We start from the raw sequence: 24,153 nt of genomic DNA, 5'->3' as shown, positions 1-24,153 counted from the left end.
GACTGTGACGACAGAGGGTGGTCATCTAATTCTGGATTTGACTGATGGTGTTTGTGAAGCCCTGGTTAGTGTTCATGTGAGGCCAGCGGAACCTGCCTCCACAGGGGACCATGAAGATTCAGATGGAGTCTTGAGATTACAGAAGCAGCACTTCCAGTTTGGGCAGGAAGTCACAACCTCCTACGTTGAGACAGAAACAAAGGCTCTTTCCAGTTATCTATCCATTTATCCATATTATTGATGCTTTGAAAGGATGTCTCCACACATCCTTCCATCATAAACACAACCTGAGATGTAATATGTTTATTTGTCAACATGAGAAATTACATTTCTGTTGTCTTTTTGGTCTAATTACCAAAATCACAGCCATCTTTGCTATTCACCACAAAACAAAAACGACTCGATTTAGTTCCAGTGGATCGATAGGACCACCACAGCACAGTACACAATTTGTGGGCTCTATCAATGTATTTGTCACAGACTGTTGAAAACCACACATAACACATCTGTAACCAGACACCTCATAAAAGGATAAACAGCAGGAAAATGTTAGTATAAGTGGAATTGGAACCATCACTGAATACATATTTTCACATGGCTGGCCTTCCCACAATTACAGTTTGTTTGGGTGTTTCTTCCTCAAAAAGAGAGAGCACTTGAGATCTCCGTATTCCCTAAAACCTCACCCCCTAAAGAACGGGGAGGGGAGGACATTTTGGGAAACATATGGTGGCAATTTCCTAAACATAGCCCTCCTAGTGACCAGACTGGCTTCCTCTGTAAAAAGACATAACCACATTGTTTACATTCAGCGTTTTAACTGTCTGTTCACGCCAGAGATCAATGATAACGTCATAATAAAATGTTAAACCTCTTTCAAGTTTTTGGACAATGTTTTATTCAATATCTTCAAATTAACCACATTTTCAATATGCTACACCCTAACAAAGTAACAATATGAAGTTGTATTATTTTCCATACTGGTCAATTAAAGAGCAACACGGGCCTGTTTCAGACTCGTGAAGAAACTTTTCAAATAATCCCAACAAATGACATACCCATTCATTAAAAAAATCCTACCCAAATTGCGTCCCTTTTATTCCCAGGGTAACTTTCTCTCTGTTTTACAATATGAAGGGGTCGTGCGAATACCCTGGTATTAGAGGTTGTTATCGTGCAGCTCCTGGCCCCTGCGGTAATAACAGCATGGTGAATATGAAGGCTGTGTAAATGAGTCCTTTAAAACCCATTTAACACCAGGTTTAGGGAGATTCTCCATATGGACGTGATGGACGTAATAATTAACAGTTATTTTTACTATGTGAAATTACAGTCTCTGAGCATGCTTCCCACTTCTGTCATCAGCACGCGCAGTATAATTGCCCTGGGTACGCAGTACTCGGCAGAAAACTCGAGAGGTTTCACCAACGATACTTTTTTCTCCCTGTTTTGAATTTCCTGCTGGAAAGTGGAAACAGAAAGGGAAAGACTGGGTTTAGACTTTCAGATAACCTCCTCACACCAGGAGGCTATACGGACAACGGACAGACACACTGGGCGCATACCAACGCAAGCCGCTCACAGTCAACAGCTCGAGGATTCACCAGGTGTTTCTTTGAAAAATTGGGAAGCAAGCCGACGCCTAAACGTTAAACGGGTAAGATGAACAACGGTTTTTATTAGACGAAATTAAACAAGTTATGCATTCAAAACGTTTTTTTTTTGTTTGTTAAAACAAACTTCACTGATGACTGTAAATAATGGTTGAATATTTTTATGGCGGTGAATGATATTAAGAACAGGAATTGGCTAGTCAATTTTTTTCTTTAATTACGAGTAGCCGTTGAGGGATAAATACTACCACAAAGTCAACGCGCATTCTACTTAAACTGCAGTGAACCCGCATCCCTTTGTGCCTTCACACATTTAGGCTACATTGAGATTGAAAAAAGAATTCAGGGACGCCGTTTAATTTTTTTTTGCTGTAAGGTTCATAACAGCATGGATGCATAAACAGAGACGCATTGTGGAAAGATTAGACAGCATCATTGACTGATCGTCAGAATAAGACTTTCCTGTCACAATCATGTTGTCTGTGCCTCCAAAGACACATTTCATATTTTTTGCGAGTAGACAGAAAAGGTGATAAAGTTGAGAAGCACCTCACTGGTGCCACAACAGCCAGCAGAAGATGCACACATTTGAGAGAGAAAGAGAGAGAGAGAGAGTGTGCTTGTGTAATCGAGGTATGGGTAGTTCAGCACATTTATCCTGTCAGCACAGAGTTTCTGAAGGGTTGAATTATTGCACTGTAGGCTCATAGATCAGCTGCCTAGTAGCTCTGACACCAATAACAAGCCTCAAGTGGTTGCAAATATGGATAGTCAGATCAGTCAGAATACAGTACTGCATCCCTCACCCCCAACCTCTCCACCCCACCTCTCTGACATGGCTGGAGCCTTGACTCCTTGCCCACTCCCCCAGGGTGTCCCTACCCCATGCCCCCAGGCAGGGCCTTGGGTGTTGGGCTCCCTGGGAGGGTAGGAAGAGGCTTGGCAGCCCCAGTCTGCCCCTTCCAGCTGGGCCAAGCACAGGCGTCCTGCTGCCATGATGAAAGCCAGGGAAAACAAACAAACAACAAGCTGGTTTACGTACCGCACAGCATCAATATTTCATCTCAATTAAGCAATCCAGTCTTGCGGAGGGATCCAGGGACGGAGGGAGGGATGGAAGGTGGGAGGGAGAGAGAGATAGAGGGAGTGGTGGGGCCGCTGTGTGCTACAGAATACAGATAGTCTGGTAGGGGCACATAGGTTACAGATAGTCTGGTAGGGGCACATAGGTTACAGATAGACTGGTAGGGGCACATAGGTTACAGATAGTCTGGTAGGGGCACATAGGTTACAGATAGTCTGGTAGGGGCACATAGATTACAGATAGTCTGGTAGGGGCAAACAGGTTACAGATAGTCTGGTAGGGGCAAACAGGTTACAGATAGTCTGGTAGGGGCAAACAGGTTACAGATAGTCTGTACGGTCTGGCAATGCCGGTCCTTCCTATTGGTGACATAGGCAGCCGCCTAGGGCGGCATGAAGAGGGGGGGGCGGCAATTTGAATTGCATCCATCCAATTGCACACTTACTCCCGCTGTCCGTGAGTTTCAAATGCATTACCAGCAGAGGTCGCCAACCGCGGCACGTCATATGTCCGTGTTGTGGTTGGCGCCCCGGGGGGGGGGGGGGGGGGGGGGGTTGGTAAACCTTGCCTAGGGCACCAAATGTGCTAGGACCGGCACTGCGGTCTGGGCTGGCTCATCCTTCCTGTGGTTGGGATGCTGGCTCAGGTTCCAACCTCAGACCACAGCGACACAGAGCCCAACATGCCCGCAGCTCAGAGCTCACTGACTCAGTCGCTGATTCAGTCACTGTTCAAGAAAGATGAATCCGTCTGATCTTCCTAGGCTGGTCTGGTCCGTCTGAAGAGAAAAGGAGCTGGATACGTGCTCAACTTCCAACAAACAAAGGTGGGTGAAAAGCTTTAAAAATTATCTTTATTATAACAAATAAATCAATATTAGTCATCGATATCTAAAATTCGGTCCATTATCAGTACAGGAAGTGACTGGCATTGTCCTCGGTAGGGAAGTATGAAGATGCTGCTGGCTGGCCTCGCTGTTCTGCAGCTGTGTCTTACTCCAGCACTGCTAGTAAGTACACCGTGCACCATGAAAGTGTATGTAAGGTACAGTATGTACAGGGGGTTCAGATGGCTGAGCGGTTAGGGAATCGGGCTATTAATCAGAAGGTTTCCGGTTCGATGTCCCTGTACTTACTGTAAGTTGCTCTGGATAAGAGTGTCTGCTAAATGACAAAAATAAAAAGTATGTGTAATTGACACTGTATTATCAACTTGGAGGAGTAAGGTGAGAGGGAGGGGGCCAGTAGAGTGTGTTAGTGAGGAGTAAGAGTGTGTGTCAGGTGTTATTTGCCAATATCACCTCCTCCCTCCAGGGTTCTAGCTCAGGTTTTCTGACACACGCACCTGACCACCTCATAAAACGCCTCATGAGCCAGCTACGCCAACGACAACCCAGCAGTCGGTGGCTGGGCGGTGTTTATACTCCTCTACATACTATAGAGGGAGTGAGGCTAACCCATTTAACTGGGCTGAATGCAGGGCGGTATTTATACTGAGGGGAGTGAGTTTCAACCCCTTACATTGACATTGCATTCATTTAGCAGACTCTTTTATCCAAAGCAACATACAGGTAGTGGTTGTATGAAGAGCAGCAGGTGATGTGTGTGCCCGGGGTCCAGCAGGTGCCCAGTGGAGACTACTGGGAGGAGTGGGGGGCGTACGGGGAGTGTAGCAGGAGCTGTGGAGGGGGCGTCACCACGAGGTCCAGGAGGTGCATCACCCTCAGGTAGGACCTCCTCACCTCACATCCCTCCACCCTCTACCTTTCTTTCTTTCTTTCTTTCATCCTCTTCTCTGCTCCTCTCCTCCCTTTCTTTGGAGTCTTTATTCCAGGAGAAAGCCTGTTTCAGGTCCATAATGATGAGTCATAAAAGAATCCCCTGGAATTCCAGGGGAGGATAAAGAAGACAGGGAGGGGTTCTCCAGCTTCGACAGGATCTGTCAGCCGGGCGTTGTCTGTTGCCTGTGGCAACCAGACTGTAGCTCAGTGAAGATAAGGAGCGATCTGGGTCTGTCTGTGCTTTGTTGGGACAGGGAACCAATTAAGCGCTGTGCAAATATCGGATCTTCCTTTTTTTATCCCTATTTTAACTTGGGGAACCTGTGATTTTGTGTGCGTGTGCATTTGTATGCGTCCGTGTGTGTGTTTGTGTGCTTTTGCCTGTGTGTATGTGTGTATGGGTGCGTTTGATGTCGTGAATTCGTTTTCATCTGTAACTGTGTGTGCGCTGCCTGTAATCCATCTGCTCATGTTTGGTTGGACGGCGGGGGGGGGGGGGGGGGTGATGGAGGGGTGTGTCAGAGACAAGGCTTGTCTCTTGTACCCACCAGCCCTCTGCTTCTCGGTCCGTAAATCACTCCGCTGGAATCCTGCTGGCGTGTTCCCTCTTGCACCTCAGTGTTTACCACCGGAATAACCTCTGCAGCCCTTCTCTCACTGGTGGAGGAGTTAGCCCCACCTTCAGCCCTCTATTGGCCCACACAGACCCCACCTTACCCTCACCCATCCCATCCCACCTAACCTCACCTCACCCACACCTCACCTCACCTATCCCACCCTCCCCTCACCCATGCCTCACACCATCACACCATGACTCACGCTTCACCCCTGTTTAGAGAGGTGTAATTACCAAAAAGTATTATGGCCATTAGAATTGTATTATTGTGTCAAACATCATCCGACTGTCAGCCAAACATTGACAGTCGTTTCAAGTACAGATTTATGTTGCTTGAAGTATAGACGCATCATTTCTTCCTGCTGACATTGCAAACCAGCAGCAGGTGTGTCTCAGGAGAGGGGGGTGGGGTACAGAGAAGGGGTGGGGTGGGGGGGGAGGGCGGGGGTTCTGAACAAGTAGCTTCTCAAGAATAGAGCTGCAGGCGCAGGTCTGCCTCCACCAGCCGTGAGGAGCTGAGTTAAAAAGGGCTGCTTAACATGCTCCGGCACAGCTCCTCCTGATGCCAGCTGAGCCACACCCTGAGTTACCGCCTCACAGCAGATCCGTCGGTTCCCCCGCCTCACAGGGACACCAAATGGTTTTCTGTGCAGCAAAAACAGGAGGAAGGTCGAAAAAAAGGTTTGTACGTGATCGTCATGCTGAGGCTTGAGGTTGAGTCTGTTTACCTGTGGGCCTGTACTGGTCATGTTGACTTTCTGTCTACCTGTGGGCCTGTAGTGTTGGCACCGCTCCTCCGACACACCCACAGAGAGCCCGACAGCCAGGCACACACCCCTCATCATCTAGCCCTCTCCTTTCCGTGACTAACAGCAGAGCGGGAAGTGAGCCAGCCCTGTGCACATCTGTCTCCTGAGATGTCTTACTCACACGCCGCACCTGTACTCCTGCACTGCAGCTAACTCCCCTACATCACTCCGACCTGCCCTTGCCCTGCCCCCCCCCCCCCCCCCTAGCCACAGATGCACACCAGACACACGTCACAGATGTTACACATGGTTTCTGGGAAACGGTGGGATGAAACAGTCCAGCCAGGGCAGTTTGATTCCCAGAAGAGAGTGATGTCACCCTCCACATGTCTAATACATATCTAGACTGGTATATATCCACGTCCCGTGCGAGGCAGAGCGGAGGACGGTGTCGGGACGTGCGTCCGTCCCTGCGTGGGCGTGGGCCAGCAGAGCTGGGGCGTGGGTCCGTCCCTGCGTGGGCGTGGGCCAGCAGAGCTGGGGCATGGGTCCGTCCCTGCGTGGGCGTGGGCCAGCAGAGCTGGGTGGGGCGTGTTGATGCACGCTGGAGCAGCCGTTATACTGAGACGTTCTGGACACTTCGAGGGCGGGGCGTCTCTGCTCTCCAGTCTGTAAACACACGTCAAGACAGACTTGACATCCAACTAGAAAGTCAGGCATGTCTGTGTGTCTGTGTGTCTGTGTGTCTGTCTGTGGCTCAGTTATCTCAAGAACCGGGCACTGTATGAAGTTAAAATCTTGAAGGTGTATTGTTCAGGACCCAAACATGTCACGGGTGAACACATGCCCTGCACTAGTTACTAGCAAAAACAATGAGTGGCGTCATGGTTGTCTACTTGTGCAGTGGTGCAGATCAGAGGTCCCTCTTAACAAGACTCTAAACAAGGACCATAACGATGGCCTTAAGGATGCACTTCACGACGTCCTTGAAAACGTCCTTAACGATGCTTGTGAGGACTGATGACTCCTCTCCTTGGCCCTTGCTGTTTGTGTTTTCATCCAAACGCTCATTTGAATGTTTTTCGTCTAAACCTAATAGGACGGACGGGGGGAACAACTGTGTCGGCCCAGAGAAGTCCTACCGCTCCTGCAACATCCAGGTGAGGGCTTCCCACGCCTCTCTCCTCAGAGACATCAAACACTGCCAACATCTTGGAAGAGTTGACACTTTTAGCACCTGAGATAAACCTGTGAAACAGCTGTCACAGTGATTCACAACCTGCTTTTCTGATCGGCCATTATGGCCGGTATGTTACACATGTCGGATCTGTTTCGTGTGTGAAATCCCAGATGCCCCCAGGTCCCAGACACAGCCTGAGCCAGGCCTGTTTACAGTTCCCGCTCTGTACACAGGACACAGTAATAGACCATTGTGGTGGTCCTTCTCCTGCTCCATCTTTTTCCTCAACCTCAAACCTTTAAACTGATAGGACATAGAGTAGGCCGCTAGGAAATTGATGAGCTTAGCAGGGCCAATAGCTCTGTAGTAGTACAAATGGCAAAGAAACATGACTTTCTAATGTCATATCTTCTCTCATATAGGTCAATGTAACTCTCCCGTGATGAGGTCTCATCCAGCTAGTTACTGGATGTAGCTTAGTGGTAGAGCATTTGACTGTAGATCAAGAGGTCACAGGTCAAATCTTCCCTGTATTTCTGTTGCAACACACAATGCAACACGCAAGACCTCTCTGTCACCTGGTATCTCTGACCTCTCCATCTCCTGGTATCTCTCTCTGACCTCCCTGTCTCCTGGTATCTCTCTCTGACCTCCCTGTCTCCTGGTATCTCTCTCTGACCTCCCTGTCTCTTGGTATCTCTCTCCCCAGGACTGCCCAGAGGGCTCCAGGGACTTCAGAGAGGAGCAGTGCTCTCAGTTCGATGGAACTGACTTCCAGGGGAAGCGCTACAAGTGGCTGCCTCACTATGGAGGTGAGGAGCGAGGTTAAAGACGTCATATCTTGATCCTAGGTGAGGAGGTCAAGTGATAGTTCAGGTGATGGTGGTGAGGGATCTCCTCCTCCAGAGATGGTTGTAAAGGCACGAGATGTAGTCCATGGGTAGAAGACTACCCTGGTACATACTGACCATTCCTTAACTGTGACCACCAAAATCACTGTTGGAATTATGCATTTCTGAATCCTTTTTGGATTTTCTGCAGTGCTGTCTATGTGATAAAATTGTCTGCAAAACTGATCAAATGTCAATGTGTGTGTGTCAGTATGTGTGTGTGTGTGTACGTCCTCCTGTCGTCACCTGTACTGTGGCGTTTCTCTGAGGTAAATGTAAACTGGAGCGTGTTGCTGTCTCTCCAGCGGAGAACCCGTGCGAGCTGAACTGCATGCCTCGCGGCGAGAACTTCTTCTACCGCCACCGCACCGCTGTGGTGGACGGCACGCCATGCCACCCTGGACGCAGGGACGTGTGTGTGGGCGGAGTCTGCAAGGTGGGCATGGGGACTGAACCGAGAATTGGGATTACTTGGGGTGATGATAGTAGCTGGATCTCTATGGTGACGAAGGAATTCTGGAAAGCAGCTTTCGGTGGTTGTTGTTAACCTTGTCAATTCGTAAACTTTTTGTTAACACTGACTCCTCCCTCTTTCTGACTCCTCCCTCTCTCTGACTCCTCCCTCTCTCTGACTCCTCCCTCTCTATGACTCCTCCTTCTTGCTGACTCCTCCCTCTTTCTAACTCCTCCCTCTCTATGACTCCTCCCTCTCTCTGACTCCTCCCTCTCTCTGACTCCTCCTTCTCTATGACTCCTCCCTCTTGCTGATTCCTCCCTCTCTCTGACTCCTCCCTCTCTGTGACTCCTCCCTCTCTATGACTCCTCCCTCTCTATGACTCTTCCCTCTTGCTGACTCCTCCCTCTCTTTGACTCCTCCCTCTCTCTGACTCCTCCCTCTCTCTGACTCCTACCTCTCTCTGACTCCTCTCTCCTCTCCCTGGTCCCTGACCTCCAGCGCTTGGGCTGTGACAACATGCTGGAGTCTCCCCAGCAGGAGGACCCCTGCCTGCAGTGCGGGGGAAGCGGACAGTCCTGCTACCCATCCAGGAGCTCCTTCACTGTGCGTGACCTGCCCAGAGGTACGGAGGGGTTTCCAGACAGTCACCTGTGACTAACAGAAATCTTGTGTTACTACCTTTTAAACACACCTGTGTTTCCTAGGCTACAACCAGGTGGTGATCATTCCTGTGGGCGCCACCACCATCAGCATCAGGGAGACGGTCCCCACTCGCAACTACCTGGGTGAGTCACTGAAGGACAGCTAGCTAGCTGTCTGGTGTGGTGCTTTAAGATGTGCATGTCACAATGGTACAGAGGAGGCTCAGGGAACACTGGACCATTCCTTGACTCTGACCACCATCTGCACTTCTGATTTGGGATTTTCTGCTGTCCTTTCTATGTACGATTTTGGTATGTCGTTTTGGATAGAAGGTTAATGCTAAATGGATGAAATGTGTTTTAATATAGGTGTATATATGTGTATGCATTTAAGATACACTTATAGATGTACACCTAGAAGAGTGCATATGAAAGCCTGTAAAATAAACTGTATTACCTCAGATTAACAAGCTGCTGTGTGTGTCATCAGCCATTAAGAACCTGCGAGGGGAGTACTACCTCAATGGCCACTGGGTAATTGAGTTTTCCCGCGCCACCCCCATCGCTGGCACCATGCTGTACTACCAAAGGGGTGCAGAGGGAGACATGACTCCTGAGACCATCATCGGCCGGGGCCCCACCACAGAGCCTCTCGTCATCGAGGTCAGGCACCTTGTCATGAACATAAGAACGAGTATTAATCAGTTATTAGAGAATGAACAAAGTAGTACATATTATTATATTATAAAATATGCCAATCTGTGCTGAATGTTGAATTGTGAAAGCATACCGTATAGTATAAAGATATACTGGCTATATACATACTCAACTTACTGGATATATACATACTCAAATACAAGCTATAAATGTAATTTGATTCCGTCATAAATGTCCATATATTTAACAAATTCCAGTTGAAACCAGATGGTTTGGATGATATTGTCTAAAGCTATTCACTTAAGTGAATTCAAGTTTTTTTGGAGAGAGATTTCTCTCCCTAGTCCATCTCCTTCACCAAATGTCCACATACCTCGTTGACACAGACCTCTGGATAGTGTCTTTAGCATTCCTGTAACCAGCGTCTGAGTTATAGAGAGGGCCATCCATAGACGTAAATCAGACATTTTATTATCCGGAGCAGGGCAGTATTTAAATAAATAAATGTGTGTGCTTTTTTACTGAGGTTTGGACCCTGGTAGATGCTGCGACAAGCTAGCTAACTTTGTCATGCTGTCAACAAACCTTGGTATGGTATTGCGCTGAAGTCTGCGACGTTAGCGGGTGGTGCGCTACATGCTAAGGTGACTCAGACCTCACCGTACAGTCTCTCCAGGGGGTTTGACCTCTGACCTCTGCCCCTACAGCTGATCGTCCAGGAGCCCAACCAGGGGGTGGAGTTTGAGTACTACCTGCCCCACGGGCGCTCCAGACAGGGCTACTACTGGAGCCACGGCTCCTGGTCCTCCTGCAGCATGGAGTGTGGATCAGGTCAGGATCACTGCTCCTCCCTCAGGGGACGGCTACACATGGGGAGAGGGTCGGCTCAGTAGTACAGCATTTGACTGGCCATCAAGAGGTCCTTAGTTTAAATCTTCTGCTTATGATGATTATAATCTTCTTCAAAGGGTGGGATCGGTACATAATGTAGTCATTTAGTGGATGCTTTTATCCAAAGCATCATACAGGGGGGATTTGAACTTGTGGCCTCTTGTTCTTTAGGCAGATGTTCTAACCACTGATATATCCTCCCCTCACATGCTACTTTTAATAGGTCTGTATCCACACTAATCATCTGTTAAAGTTATGGATATTGACCTGATGGGGTTGGAACTGGTACCCATGGGCTGTATTTCAGCGGGAGCAGATTAGTTCCATCACATCATGACTCAAACCTCAGAGGAACTTGCTTGTAGAGTCTGATTCCATCATGAGGAGCTGAGGATGATGATGATAGTGAGGATGATGATACTGAGGATGACAGTGACAGCCTTGCGTTGCGCTGCAGCGTGTGATGTGGTGTGTGGTGTGATGTCTAATGTGATGTGGTGTGTGGTGTGATGTCTAATGTGATGTGGTGTGTGGTGTGATGTCTGATGTGTGGTGTGTGGTGTGATGTGGTGTGGTGTGTGGTGTGATGTGGTGTGGTGTGTGGTGTGTGGTGTGATGTGATGTGGTGTGTGGTGTGATGTCTGATGTGGTGTGGTGTGATGTCTGATGTGGTGTGTGGTGTGATGTCTGATGTGGTGTGGTGTGGTGTCTGATGTGGTGTGGTGTGTGGTGTGATGTCTGATGTGGTGTGTGGTGTGGTGTCTGATGTGGTGTGGTGTGTGGTGTGATGTCTGATGTGGGGTGTGGTGTGATGTCTGATGTGGTGTGTGGTGTGATGTCTGATGTGGTGTGTGGTGTGGTGTCTGATGTGGTGTGGTGTGTGGTGTGATGTCTGATGTGGTGTGTGGTGTGATGTCTGATGTGGTGTGTGGTGTGATGTCTGATGTGGTGTGTGGTGTGATGTCTGATGTGTGGTGTGGTGTCTGATGTGGTGTGGTGTGTGGTGTGATGTCTGATGTGGTGTGTGGTGTGATGTCTGATGTGGTGTGTGGTGTGATGTCTGATGTGGTGTGTGGTGTGGTGTCTGATGTGGTGTGGTGTGTGGTGTGATGTCTGATGTGGTGTGGTGTGTGGTGTGATGTCTGATGTGGTGTGTGGTGTGATGTCTGATGTGGTGTGTGGTGTGGTGTCTGATGTGGTGTGTGGTGTCTGATGTGGTGTGGTGTGTGGTGTGATGTCTGATGTGGTGTGTGGTGTGATGTCTGATGTGGTGTGTGGTGTGATGTCTGATGTGGTGTGTGGTGTGGTATGTGACTGACAGTCCGTGCTCCTCCCCCTCCCAGGGTACCAGTCTCGTCTGGTCTTCTGTGCCATCGACAACGAGGCCTACCCCGACTACCTGTGCTCCTCGCTGCCCCGCCCGCTCAGCAACCGCACCTGCAACCCGCAGCCCTGCCCGCAGACACACAGGTGAGGCGGACGGGCCCCAGGGCCTCGGGGCAGCAGACTCCTGGTCATGCCGCTCACAACTGAACCGTAGCTTCTCAAACTTTGTTAGCTTCTCAAACGACGTTAGCCTCTCAAACGACGTTAGCTTCTCAAACGACATGACTTTATCAAACTCCAGTACAATAGATGATCAAACTGCATTAACTTCTCAGTCCAGTAGTAATGAGTGGTGTGTACAGTAGAACATGGTTGTGAGCCCAGTGCGCCGCGGGCCTCACTGTTGCTACTGTGTTGCTCCTGTCCTGAAAGGATGGCGTACCTGTACCCGCCACACATGTGGAGGCCCTCAGAGCAGCCCAGACCATATGTGTTCAGGTAACAAGGCCCCCAGGGGCCGCGGGAGAGGACCTCAAACACGGGGCACTGGCACCTCACGCCCGGACACTGATTCACATCATCCACCTTCCCCTTTAAGGGATTGAATCATCCCCAACGACATCCACACCCACATGCGATTGAATAATCCCCCTCCACAAAGTGGATGGACCCAGCCACTACACGCATCGTGCCATAACCCAGGCTTAGTGATTCAGAGTGATTCCCGGGGTATTCCGGAACGCTCTGTGTCTCTACCCCCTGGTTGAGGTCTGCAGGAGGGGCGTGAGGGGTTCAGAGTGTAGCGCCTGTTCTTCCATAAGGGAACCAGAACAACGGCGAGAGGCAACTGTCCAGCTCAGAGATCCGTGTCCCTCCCCTCTGCCCTCCATCCCCCCCCCCCCCCCGCTCTTTCATGTCCTGTGCGTCCCTGACCCCCTCACACCTCTCCCCAAGGCAGGGGGGAGCTCGTGTCGTGCAGGGGTCGCATCAAAGAGGCTCCTCGCGTGACCCCTGTTCCCCTGATCCCTAAGCTGGGCCGCTGTCTGATAGTGCTCGTAGCCAGCTGTGTCTGTAGCGCTTCCTGTCTGTGTGCGTTAGCTTGGTCTATGTGTGGAACAGACACTGCACACGGGGACACACACACACACGCACACACAGGGTCTTAACTGTGGTGGTGATGTATGTGTTCCTGTGTAGGTCCCAGGTGACATCGCTGTGGCTTGACTGCCTGTGTGCTATTTCTTGGTTCTTATCTTAGATGTTTGTTTTTTAATTTATTTTGAATTTTTTACATTTGCGGACAGGGCGGTAAAAACACCTGAAGTAAAACATATTCAGTTTGTTACAAGTCTTAAAACATTTTTATAATTTCTTAAAAATGTGCTTTTTATGCATTTCCTAATAATTTGAGTTTGATGGTCGTCTTCAGAAACCTGAGACGCCTGTGAAACCTTGGAAGAGCCCAAGCGGGGCCTTGCTATCGCCATGACGCCACAGTCTCACTACAGGGTGTCTTTACGGTCCTGTCTGCACAGGGTGGGCGTGCTCCACATGTTTGTTCCACATACCGACAGGCTACTGTGCAGGAATTGTGAAACATCTGTGTTCGGACTGGTCAAATGCCTCCCTGCACTCTCACCAACTGAGCTATTCTCAATTATTGAGTCATGTCACAGACGGGAAAATATTGCAGTAGCCATTTTGAAAATGTACTAAGTGAAATGCACTGGTACATAGGCACTGTATTGAAACACACTGCACAGTCAGTCAGAATCCATTGTATGTGGTGTTACTCTGGCGTTACTCTGGCGTTACTCTGGCGTTACTCTGGCGTTACTCTGGCGTTACTCGGTCGCCAGCATCAGGAGAACAGATCACCTCCTGTCACACCTGCTGATCACTCCCTCTGACCCAGAGAGCGCTTTCTGCAGAGTCGTCATTTGTAAAAACGTCACATAGCGATCTGTAAAAAGGGTGAACCCTCACTATAGAACACGCTTTCTAGGGGATTGTCAACTGTTTCACAGCCAAACGTATGTGTGTGTGATCGGATTGCTGTCTCCAGATAGCATCGTATTGTCAACTAACCAAGAATAGAAACCCAAAGCAGATCGTGGTGTTAGCTGGCTTGTGTGTAGTGGTAGCTGGGGGCTTTGATGTCGGGGTGCTGGTGGCGGGGGCTAGTCACACTGCACAGGACAAGTTCCTGTCAGAGGTATCCCAACACTAACATAACCTCTGATGTCCGTCCCTTCCTCCACCCGACCAATCCCGTGCCCTCCCTCCCTCCTCCCGATTGGCGGGTCCCAGCTGGGAGATGGGCTCGTGGAACCCGTGCTCGGTGTCGTGCGGCGGGGGCTCCCAGGTGCGCAGCGTGCAGTGCGTGTCCCACGAGGCGGCCGGGCCGCGCGTGGTGGAGGACGCCGTCTGCGCCGCCTACTCCCAGGCCCCGCCCACCCTGCAGACCTGCAACATGCGGCGCTGCGCCGAGTACAGAGCCGGAGCGTGGAGCCAGGTAGGGGGCCCTTTGATGCACGATTGTCTTTGAAATGGGGTCAAACGGGTGATTTGCCGGGGCGACGGGGGGAGCTGACCGTGGTGTCGTGCTCTGGGCGTGCAGTGCTCGGTGACGTGCGGCGCGGGGCTCCAGAGCCGGGAGCTGCTGTGCGTGGGCTCGGGGGGTACGAGGCTGGAGGACGTGGCCTGCTCCGCCCTGCCGCGCCCCACCCTCAGCCAGGCCTGCACCCTGGCCGCCTGCCCCGTACACATCGGCTGGCACGTCGGAGACTGGGGACTGGTGAGCGGCGCGCGCGCACACACGCGCGCACACACATGCACCTCCCCAACACACACACAAAGGATTTCGATCCCAATTCATCCCTCTTCTCTCTGCCCTGTGTCTCCCCCTCCTCTCCAGTGCTCTAAGAGCTGTGGCACCGGCCTACGTGAGCGCCAGGTGATCTGCTCCGACAGAGAGAGGAACCTGTACCCTGTGGAGCGTTGCAGCGCCTACCCCAAACCCTCCACTGTGGAGGGCTGCAACGACCAGCCCTGCTACAGCCCCCAGGGTGAGACCACCCTTCCACCCGGAACTGTCCGCATGCAAACACACCCGCATGTACACCTGGCTGACCCGCCGTGAATCTTCCTCTCCTTCTCTCCTTCTCTCTTTCTCCTCTCCTCTCTCCTCCTCTCCTCTCTCCTCTCCTCTCTCCTTCTCTCCTCTTTCCTCTCCTCTCCTCTCCTCTTCTCTCTCCTCCTCTCCTCTCTCCTTCTCTCCTCTTTCCTCTCCTCTCTCCTCTCTCCTCTCCTCCAGTGGTCCCCAGCATGCAGGACCCAAGAGGACATGACAACACCCAGCTAGGATTCCATCCCTACGTACCTGACCACTCAACAGGTTTAAAGCAGTCTTGACCGTGACTCTGTTCTGTGGCTCTCTCCTGTCTGGCTCTCCTCATCCCTCAACACTCTGTTGCCCTCACCGCTGTCACTTTGTCCCAGCACCTACCCCCTCTCCTGCCCCCCTTCCTACCCCCTCTCCTGCATCCCCTCCCTCCCACCCTTCATCCCAGCACTAATTATCCGGGCCTCGTTGACATGTTTTTGGGGGGCCGTGGACAATGTCAGTCTCATTAACATACCTGGGAGGCAGTGAGCTGTACCAGTGTTGTGGACTGGGCCGTTGTGGACTGGGCCGTGTCTGGCCCTGGCCTTGGCCCTGGTCCTGGCCCTGGCCTTGGCCCTGGTCCTGGCCTTGGCCCTGGTCCTGGTCCTGGCCTTGGCCCTGGTCCTGGCCCTGGCCTTGGCCCTGGCCTTGGCCCTGGTCCTGGCCTTGGCCTGGGGGAGCTCCTGCGTGTGTTTGTTCCCTCGTCCGTTCCCTCGCCGCCTGCCAGCGTTACCACAGTTCCTGTGTTCCGGAGTTCTGTGTTCCGTGTCCCAGTCAGACCAGCTCTGGCTCTTTTCCTCACTGCTGTCGCTTCTGTCTTCATATCTGTGTGTGTGTGTGTGACTCCACGCCACAGGGCTCTCCCAACAACCCCCATGGTGCAGAGATGTTCATTGTGTTCCAGGCGTGTGTTTTATTACAGGCAGGCTTGGTGGAGGAATGCCAAGAATGTAGACGTAGATTGAGTCTGGCTCAAGAGCTTCACTGCTGTTTGAACATCTAGCTTCTGAAACCACACATGCCTCCTTCCAGGGGAGCTCTGCTGCTTCAGGTTCAGGTTTGGGTCATGAGCATATTTGAAGGAAGAGAATACCACAACATAGTATCTCTTATTTGTGGTATTTCCTTTCCGTGTCGAAGTTATGCTTCTATAACTTCAAGTACAAACTAAAATGACACGGCTATTCGAGAGGTCGGTCACATTTGGGATATTGTGAGAAAACCCTGGAGTTCCTGTCAATTGGAAATACTAATAAATAAATAGGGGCAATATGGTTGCAAAGTTACAAACTTAAAACCAATGTTGATGGTGGACATGAATTCCTGGGGATGTGTAGAATCTAGATCTAGATTTGTCTATAAGTTGTCTCTTCAGAATCTATTGTTGAAAGAGCATGAGTTCTAGTGTGTTCACGTGTAGACGTGTGTGTGTTCTAGTGTGTGTGTTGGTGTGTGCGTGTATTTGAGTAGACGTGTGCATTTGAGTAGACGTGTGTATGTGAGTAGACGTGTATGTGTGTGGACGTGTGCGTTCTAGACTTGTGTGTGTGCCTGATGCAAAACACGGTCTTCAGTCCCCAGACCGGAGCCCGCCGGCCCCCAGACCAACACGGTGTACGACCCCCACAGCCTGGCCCCGGCCCTGCACTGCAGCCAGACCTACTACGGCTGCTGCCCCGACGGACGCTCCTCCGCCAGGGGCCCGCTGGGCCAGGGCTGCACCCAGAGCCCCCCCCTGACCCCTGCCCAGCCCTCCTGCACCTCCTCCAGGTACTCAGCGCCAGCCAGGCCCCTCATTATGGTCTGGGCTCCGGGGGTGGAACGGAGAAAAACACAGGCTCTATTTTGGAAATGTTCTTTGTGTGTGTGTGTTTTATGTGTTGTTGACCGCTGACCAGATGATAGGGGATGTTTTTAACATGTTGGATGACCGCAGCAGTTTACGTTCTCAAGTCTCATTTTAGAATGTTTCTCTGCCCCTCCCCCCTCCCCCCTCCCTGCTCCCTCGTGGGTCAGATATGGGTGTTGCCAGGATGCGGTGACCTCAGCACAGGGAGCCAATCGGGAGGGCTGCCAGGAGTACCGCCCCGCCCCCACGGTAAGCAAGCGCTCTGTGCTTGTTGTCGTGATTTTAACCAAAACATTTGTCACATGCTCCTTACTCTCCTTCTCTCCTCACCTCCGTACTCTCCCTCTCCTCCCTCTCCTCTTCATCCCCCTCTCCTCCCCCCCCCCACTCCTCCTTCTCCTCCCCTCCCCTTGCCTCCTCCACTCTCCTCCCTCTTCCCCACCCCCCCAGTCTGCCCCCACCCTCCCAGCTGAGAACAGTGTCCAGTGTCGCCTGACCGCCTACGGATGCTGTTACGACCGCACGACCTCCGCTGGAGGGCCCAACGGAGAAGGCTGTCCCAACCCCCCCAGTGGCAGTGAGTAGAGGAGGGGAGGAGGGAGGGGAGGGAGGGGGAGGAGGAAGAGGGAGAGAGGGAGTAGAGGGTGAGGTGGAAGGAGAAGGGCTGGAGCATATAGAACAGTATGTCCTGTTGTGTTTGGTCTGTCTTTCATAAATGGTTATCCAAAGATACACACAAATAGTACATATAGAAAACATGGCATAAAACCAAGGATCAGAATGTATAGTTTAACATGTATTTTGGTGGTTAGAGTCAAGACTGCAGCGAGTCAGACATAGTGTAAAGTAACCACACCTCAGCGAGCAAGCATGGGTCACATGGTCAATAATCCTTCAGTAGCAGGGGGCTAGAGGTCAGAGGTGAGTGTCCTGTCGTGTCGCCCCTCAGTTGAGCGCTCCACCTGCTCCCTGCCCCGGGCGGCCGGCTCCTGTGCCGGCTGGACACCCCGCTACCACTACGACGTCCTCACCGCCCGCTGTGTCCACTTCTGGTTCGGCGGCTGCCACGGCAACAACAACAACTTCCTGTCCCGCGCCGAGTGCCAGAGGTCGTGCCAGTCGGCCTCGCCCAGCCAGCTCGCCCCCCGGCCCGCCACCCCCTCCAGAGGGGGGGCCACCCCCTCCGGTGGGGCGCCCACCCCCGACACCTCCACCCCGGGCCGTGGGCGTGACACGGGCAGCGTCCAGCCCGGCTCCAGTGGCAGACTGGGCACCAACGCTGCCACCCACGCCCACCGCGCCCGGGTCCACCTGCGTCCTCGCCGGCCCGTGGCCGTCCAGCAGACCCTCCCTGCCGCCAGGTAAGACCCGAGGACACAGGAGGGGGGAGGGGTGGAGGAGCCCCGAGCGACCGGCGAGCAACGCCCCCCCTCAGAAGGGATTGGCCCCCCCTCCAGCCCTGCCCGTCCCACTCTGGGTCCCGGGGCCACAGAGGAGCACAGGAACACAGCAGCAAACACACACACGTGCACGCTAAGACACACACATATAAACAGTCGCTAAAAGCACAGTTGCTCAAAGACACACGCATACATGTGTTGAAACAAACAGCTGATAAAGCACGCGCATAGACGAACACACATTGTTGCTGCAACACACACGAACAGTCGCTAAAACGCTTACACACACTGATAACACTGTAAACGCGCTCTGCGATGTACATACGTGTGCTTCACGCCTAAGCAGACGCACAGTAAACACGCTTTGAAACACACACTGGCAGCTTTGCAGACACTTAACCCCCTCTCACTCAGAAACGAGCCAACACGCTTCGCCTGCCCCGCGCTGCCCTCACCCTCGTCTTGTCACCCCCCCCACCTTCCCATGTAATCTCTGGGCTTGTCACTCTGTTGTCATGACGATAAACTAATAAAATCTGCTGTGGTGCTCCAGTCCTAGTCTGTCTGTGTGTCTGTAGTGTCTGTAGTAGTCGCTCCATCCACTCTTCACACGGGCCTTCATGTCTGTCCTCCTTCACCAGGTGGGACTGGAGGGATCTTGAACTCCTCCATGTTCCCCATCCTGCACAGCACCCTGCAAGCTCGTAGACTCACCTCATATGTGTTAACTGTCTGTGTTGCTGGGTGGGTAGTGGCTCGTGTGGTGTCCTCCCTCGTCTCCCTCCATCGCCTCTCTCCCTCGCCTCTCTCCCTCGCCTCTCTCCCTCGTCTCTCTCCCTCGTCTCTCTCCCTCGCCTCTCTCCCTCGCCTCTCTCCCTCGTCTCTCTCCCTCGCCTCTCTCCCTCGCCTCTCTCCCTCGTCTCTCTCCCTCGCCTCTCTCCCTCGTCTCTCTCCCTCGTCTCTCTCCTTCTCTCTCTCCCTTGTCTCCCTCGTTTCTCTTCCTCTCTCTTTCCCTCGTCTCCCTCGTGTCTCTCCCTCTCGCTCCCTCGTCTCCCTCGTCTCCCTCGTCTCTCTCTCTCTCTCCCTCGTGTCTCTCCCTCTCTCTCTCCCTTGACTCCCTCTCTCTCCCTCATCTCTCTCTCTCTCTCTCTCTCTCTCTCTCTCTGTCTCTCCTGCTTCTGTAGCCAAGCTGGGCTGCTCTTTATGCTGAGCTTTGGTGACTGTTGAAGCTGCTGTCCAACAGTAGAGCATAAAGTGACTTTACTCTCCTCTCTTCTTCTCTTCTATTTTCCATTCTGCTCTCTTCTTCCTTCCTTCCTTCCTTCCTCCCTTCCTCCCCCCTCTCCCCTGTCCTCCTCCCTGGCCTCCAGCCTGACCAGTCCAGGGGTGAGTATCGACAAGTCGGACCCGTCCTGGGTGGAGGGCCTGGCGGGCCAGACAGTGGTGCTCCCCTGCCGCGTCAGCCCTCCCCCGTCCTCCAGCGTCGTGGTGGAGTGGAGGAGAGACGGCGTTCCCCTCCCGGCCCACAGGTGCGGTCCTACCTCTCTGTCTGGGCCCAATGTTCACCCCAGAGTCACGGTTTCCTGGTGGCAGGGATTAGTGGAGGTTTGGGGGCTAGCAGGGCACTGAAAGCAGCACTTTGCAATTCATGTTGTGTCTGAGAACCTGTACTACTGTCTCGCAAGAGACTGCAGCCACTAAATAGTTTGATGCTGTTTTTGCTGCACTGTAAGATGTGGGCTAATACTGTAGTTGAGACATTATTATTTGGTCTGTAGTTGAGGTGTTATTAGTTGAGGGTTACAGTATTATTGCCCTGTTGAAGTGCTTGCTTTTAGTCAGTGTTTAAAAATACCAATATTTAAATGTTTTTGTTTCGTTATTGTGACTCATTTTGTTTTTCTTATTGTGTTTCATAGGCATAATCAGCAACCTAACGGTTCCCTATTGGTCGGTCCTCTCACAGTGGCTGACTCTGGTTGGCTGCTTTGTGTTGCGACGCGGGACCGGGCCCGTGAAAGAGACCATCGCTACATCTACCTGTCTGTCTCTGGTAAGACACCCTGCGGTCTGGGATTCACCCTTGTGTGGTGTTGGGTCTGTGAGACTCATTTTCAACATTTACTAAAAGACAAATAATTTAAACTGAATTAATACTTTTTTTAACCTGAGACTCATTGGCCTTGGCTCATTTTCTGTGAACAACTAGTAGCAGAACACATTTTGTGTGGGAACACGTTCGAGTGAACACTGTATACCTCCCTACACATTTATCTTATACCCCTCTAGACAAAGCTTACATAAGTATTTTCTAAGATAAAGTCGGCCTGTGAATCGTGTGTGTGACTGTGTGTATGTGTGTGTGGTGTGTGCCTGTTTTGTGTGTGTGTGTGTGACAGAGGGTATCCCCCAGGATGACAGGCCAGGAACAGGAGTCTCCCAGCCTCTACACCCTCAGCCTCCCCGCCAGCCATCCATCAGGTAGACCCCCCCTCCCCCCTCCCCGACGTATACGTAGACCTCTTCCACCCCGAGTACCCCACGGCTGTGTGTGTGTGTGTGCTCCAGGTTCAGCATCGATCGCTCTGGCTCGGCCCAGCTGGAGGGCAGGGCAGGGGGGACGGTGAGGCTGGCCTGCAGGGTGCTCCCAGCCTCGGCCCTGCCCTCGGTCAGCCTGCAGTGGACCAGGGACGGCCTGCCCCTCACCTCTCCCAGGCACGCACGCACACACACACGCACACCTGAACACCCACCAGAGGCAGTCTCACTGATTTCCACCACCGATTCCCACTGTGGTTAAGAGTTTCTTCCGGCGCGTGACTGTGATTGGTCGTTGGTCCGCAGGCACTCCCAGCACTCGGACGGCACCCTGGTGATTGGCCAGCTGAGCACGCAGGACTCGGGGACGTACACCTGCACGGCCTCCACTCACCAGCACCTGGAGCAGAGGCAGCTGCTGCTGCGTGTCCACGGCGACCTCATCACCACGGCGCCCAACAACCTGCAGGTGGCGCAGGGCGACACGGCTCGTCTGCCCTGCGTCGTATCCGGGGACAACGTCAGCGTGGGCTGGTCCAGGTCTGTCTCACACCTCATCCTCTAACATCTTCTATAATGATTTTTCGGCTTTAATAATCCTCTATAATTTGTATTCATCTTTATATAATTATTAGTATGTTCTGGGTTGTAGTTCTCTGATGTATATACACATATGTATATAAGTCTTGTGTCGTGGTGGGACAGAAAAAGCATCTTGGTTCTAACAGATGTATTGATTACAAGAGTTCTGAGGCAGTAGCTGTCTGAGTCAGAGTTCTCCAAGGTAACAAGCAACAGTAACTAAGCAACGGTGTCGATGAGCCACAGAGGAACAGAGAAGCAGTGCTGCGTGTCAGGAGCCACTGTCTCGTATAAGGGTTCTGGCTCAGGGTTCACATCCTGATCTTAGGACAAAGTTCACATTGTAGCTGTTTACGCTTTCATCAGACCCTTGTTCAACAAACAGATATTGTCTCCTCTGTACATGATGCAAGCCTGGGGTCACACACAGTTTGTGTCTAATGCAGCAGTTGCTCAATATACTCTCATCAAATAGAACGTGTCTATGTAGCAGGTTATTCATTACACTTTATCCAAACAGAAGTGTCTAGACAGTAGTTATTTATTACACATATTTACCTGTACATTCCACATGCACTTTGTTCTAATTGCATAGAAGCATACAAAATGATTCAAAACAGATTACATTATTGATCAACGCCCATTTTGTTATGCATTTATTTTGCACTCTCGACTGAAGCTAACCTTTGACCTGGAAGCAAGACAAAACATCCCATGATATCCACTTCCTGTTCCTCTGCGTTCGTCTCCTAGAAACGGCGTCCCCGTGCGCGCGGACGGTCGTAACGTCCAGACGTCCCCAGACGGGAGTCTGATCCTGAACAACGTCCAGCTGTCAGACGAGGGCTCGTACACCTGCAACGCCTACGTGGGGACCTACTCCGTCAGCGCCACGGCCGAGATCCGCGTGTCCAAGCCCTCGCAGCGAGGTGACGCACGTTCGCTCCACCTGCACCTGTCCCAGTCGGGCAGGACCGGCTTACAAGCTTCAACCAAACAGACATTAAACAACATTATGAATTATACACAATATACACTGTTAATGATCCTGCCCCCCATCCCCTCTCTTCTCCTCCCTCCCCCTCCCGATCCGCTCCCCCAGACCAGGATGCGGAGGTGGGCGTGCCAGCGGAGTGCGTGGACCAGCCCGACCTGGCCAACTGTAACCTCATAGTGTACGCCCGGCTGTGCAACAACCCCTACTACGCCAGCTTCTGCTGCGCCAGCTGTGCCCGCCACGCTCAGGGGGGCTCCAGGGGCCGCCGGACGGGGTAGGGTGCCCAGGGCTGATGCATTGTGGGAAGGAGTGGGAGGCCAAAGGGGGGGTCCTTCCTGAGGACTTCCGAACCTGCACAGATCCCAGAACCTCCCGTCGCTGGTACCAAGACTGACATGCTGACACTGTTCTGTCTGTTCAGTCTGGTGTTTCATCTAACTGGGACGATCCACATTAGTGTGTCTGTCCTGGTAGAAATGTTCAATCAAGGAGACATGCCTGTTGTTGTTGTTCAGGGAATATTTTGTACTGTTCTTATATTCAGTTTCATGTCCAGTTGAAACCACTACTTGGGAAGCATCACTTAAGCTGGGTGGAACTGGTGCATAGTAATGAACACACACACAGACACACACACACAGACACACACACACACACACAGACACTCTTCCGCTGGATCTGTCAAACCTGTAGGGTGCTACAGGTGCTCTAGTCTAAACTGAATCAGTTGCTTTTTTGTTCTTTGAATTTGTTCTGAGAAACTAAAGATTTTGTTAAACTAGCTTGCATCACTCCATTTGACCTACCAGGGGAATTCAGTTTATTTGCTGTTTCATCACTTTAAATCAATATTTGCTGGGAACATAATGATACAAATGATCTAGTCCCAGCTCAGAATGACTGTAATTTCACAGTTTTCATCCTTTCATTACTCTGTAATTATTGTGAAATAAAATAATATTTTGATTAACTCTGTTTTGATATAGTTATTTTGTTTTAAAGTGTCCATATTTATCTAGGATGTCTCTTTGGATAAAAGCGTCTGAAAAATGAATAAAATGTAAATGCAATGTCATGTGTATCTGCACCTTACAGTGCTACGTTTTAGAAGCGTTTAAAGGGAGATACCACCTGTCACCACTAGAGGTCCTGCGAGACCCTGAACCCAAACCTGTCCTAACCCTATTCCAGATAGTTTACCCATTTATAAGTGTAAACAGTCAGTTATTCAGTTCCCCTGGACCAACTATGAAGACTCTTCTCTGTTTCCTGCTGCTTAAATGTGAGAAAACACATCCACTGTAATAACCATACCAAGTAGAGTTTGTCTGAAATCCGTACCTCTCTCTCCATCAGTGTTACGCTAACTCGTCCCTCTACCCCTCCAGACATAGAGGGCATGGACGTCCAGCAGCATCCTCCCAGCCAGGTTCTGTCTCCTCTCTCCCCCGTGAAGTTGGATGGGTGTAATGTATGTGCTCAAACCAGTGTTATTAGCAGTGTAGAGTGTAGTACACTAGTACAGTGTCACATGTAGAAGACGGCTGTGTGAAACCTGTGGTACTCTGGGCCGTGTAACACAACTGTCATCTCAGGAATGGAGCTTGAGGCCTCGAGCTCACAAAAGGTGAGGTGTACAAACCACTGACCCCTTGACATTATCCATAGAGCAGCATGTATCGGGCTGCATATCTTAAACGTCACCGTCACCACTGACATGGGTAGTCCTAACCAGGC

The 24,153-nt window shown here is 51.5% G+C and overlaps 1 protein-coding gene across 11 annotated transcripts; it reads left to right on the top strand.

The window, feature by feature from the left end:
• The first annotated feature begins 1,375 nt into the window (after positions 1-1,375).
• On the top strand, positions 1,376-23,380 carry paplna (papilin a, proteoglycan-like sulfated glycoprotein). Of its 11 annotated transcripts, none has more exons than XM_062469073.1 (28): positions 1,376-1,657; positions 3,461-3,523; positions 3,646-3,706; positions 4,320-4,423; positions 6,942-7,002; positions 7,732-7,834; positions 8,218-8,348; positions 8,868-8,991; positions 9,074-9,154; positions 9,501-9,673; positions 10,375-10,498; positions 11,902-12,028; positions 12,317-12,382; positions 14,195-14,399; positions 14,505-14,681; positions 14,802-14,952; positions 15,201-15,281; positions 16,625-16,820; positions 17,067-17,148; positions 17,350-17,476; positions 17,849-18,260; positions 19,670-19,828; positions 20,219-20,352; positions 20,699-20,780; positions 20,868-21,014; positions 21,144-21,377; positions 22,173-22,348; positions 22,522-23,380. In XM_062469073.1, exons 3-28 carry the CDS (start codon positions 3,647-3,649, stop codon positions 22,692-22,694), a joined length of 3,690 nt encoding a protein of 1,229 aa, XP_062325057.1. In that variant the 5' UTR covers positions 1,376-1,657; positions 3,461-3,523; position 3,646; the 3' UTR covers positions 22,695-23,380. The 11 variants fall into 11 exon arrangements, with proteins under 11 accessions (XP_062325057.1, XP_062325053.1, XP_062325054.1 ...); XM_062469069.1 differs by having other exon boundaries at positions 4,317-4,423; XM_062469070.1 differs by having other exon boundaries at positions 3,641-3,706.
• Positions 23,381-24,153: the final 773 nt, after the last annotated feature.

Source organism: Osmerus eperlanus, chromosome 9 (genome assembly GCF_963692335.1).
Source record: "Osmerus eperlanus chromosome 9, fOsmEpe2.1, whole genome shotgun sequence".
Classification (NCBI taxonomy): domain Eukaryota; kingdom Metazoa; phylum Chordata; class Actinopteri; order Osmeriformes; family Osmeridae; genus Osmerus; species Osmerus eperlanus.
Note: the sequence above shows the minus strand (reverse complement) of the source record. Positions and strands in the feature narration are given on the sequence as shown.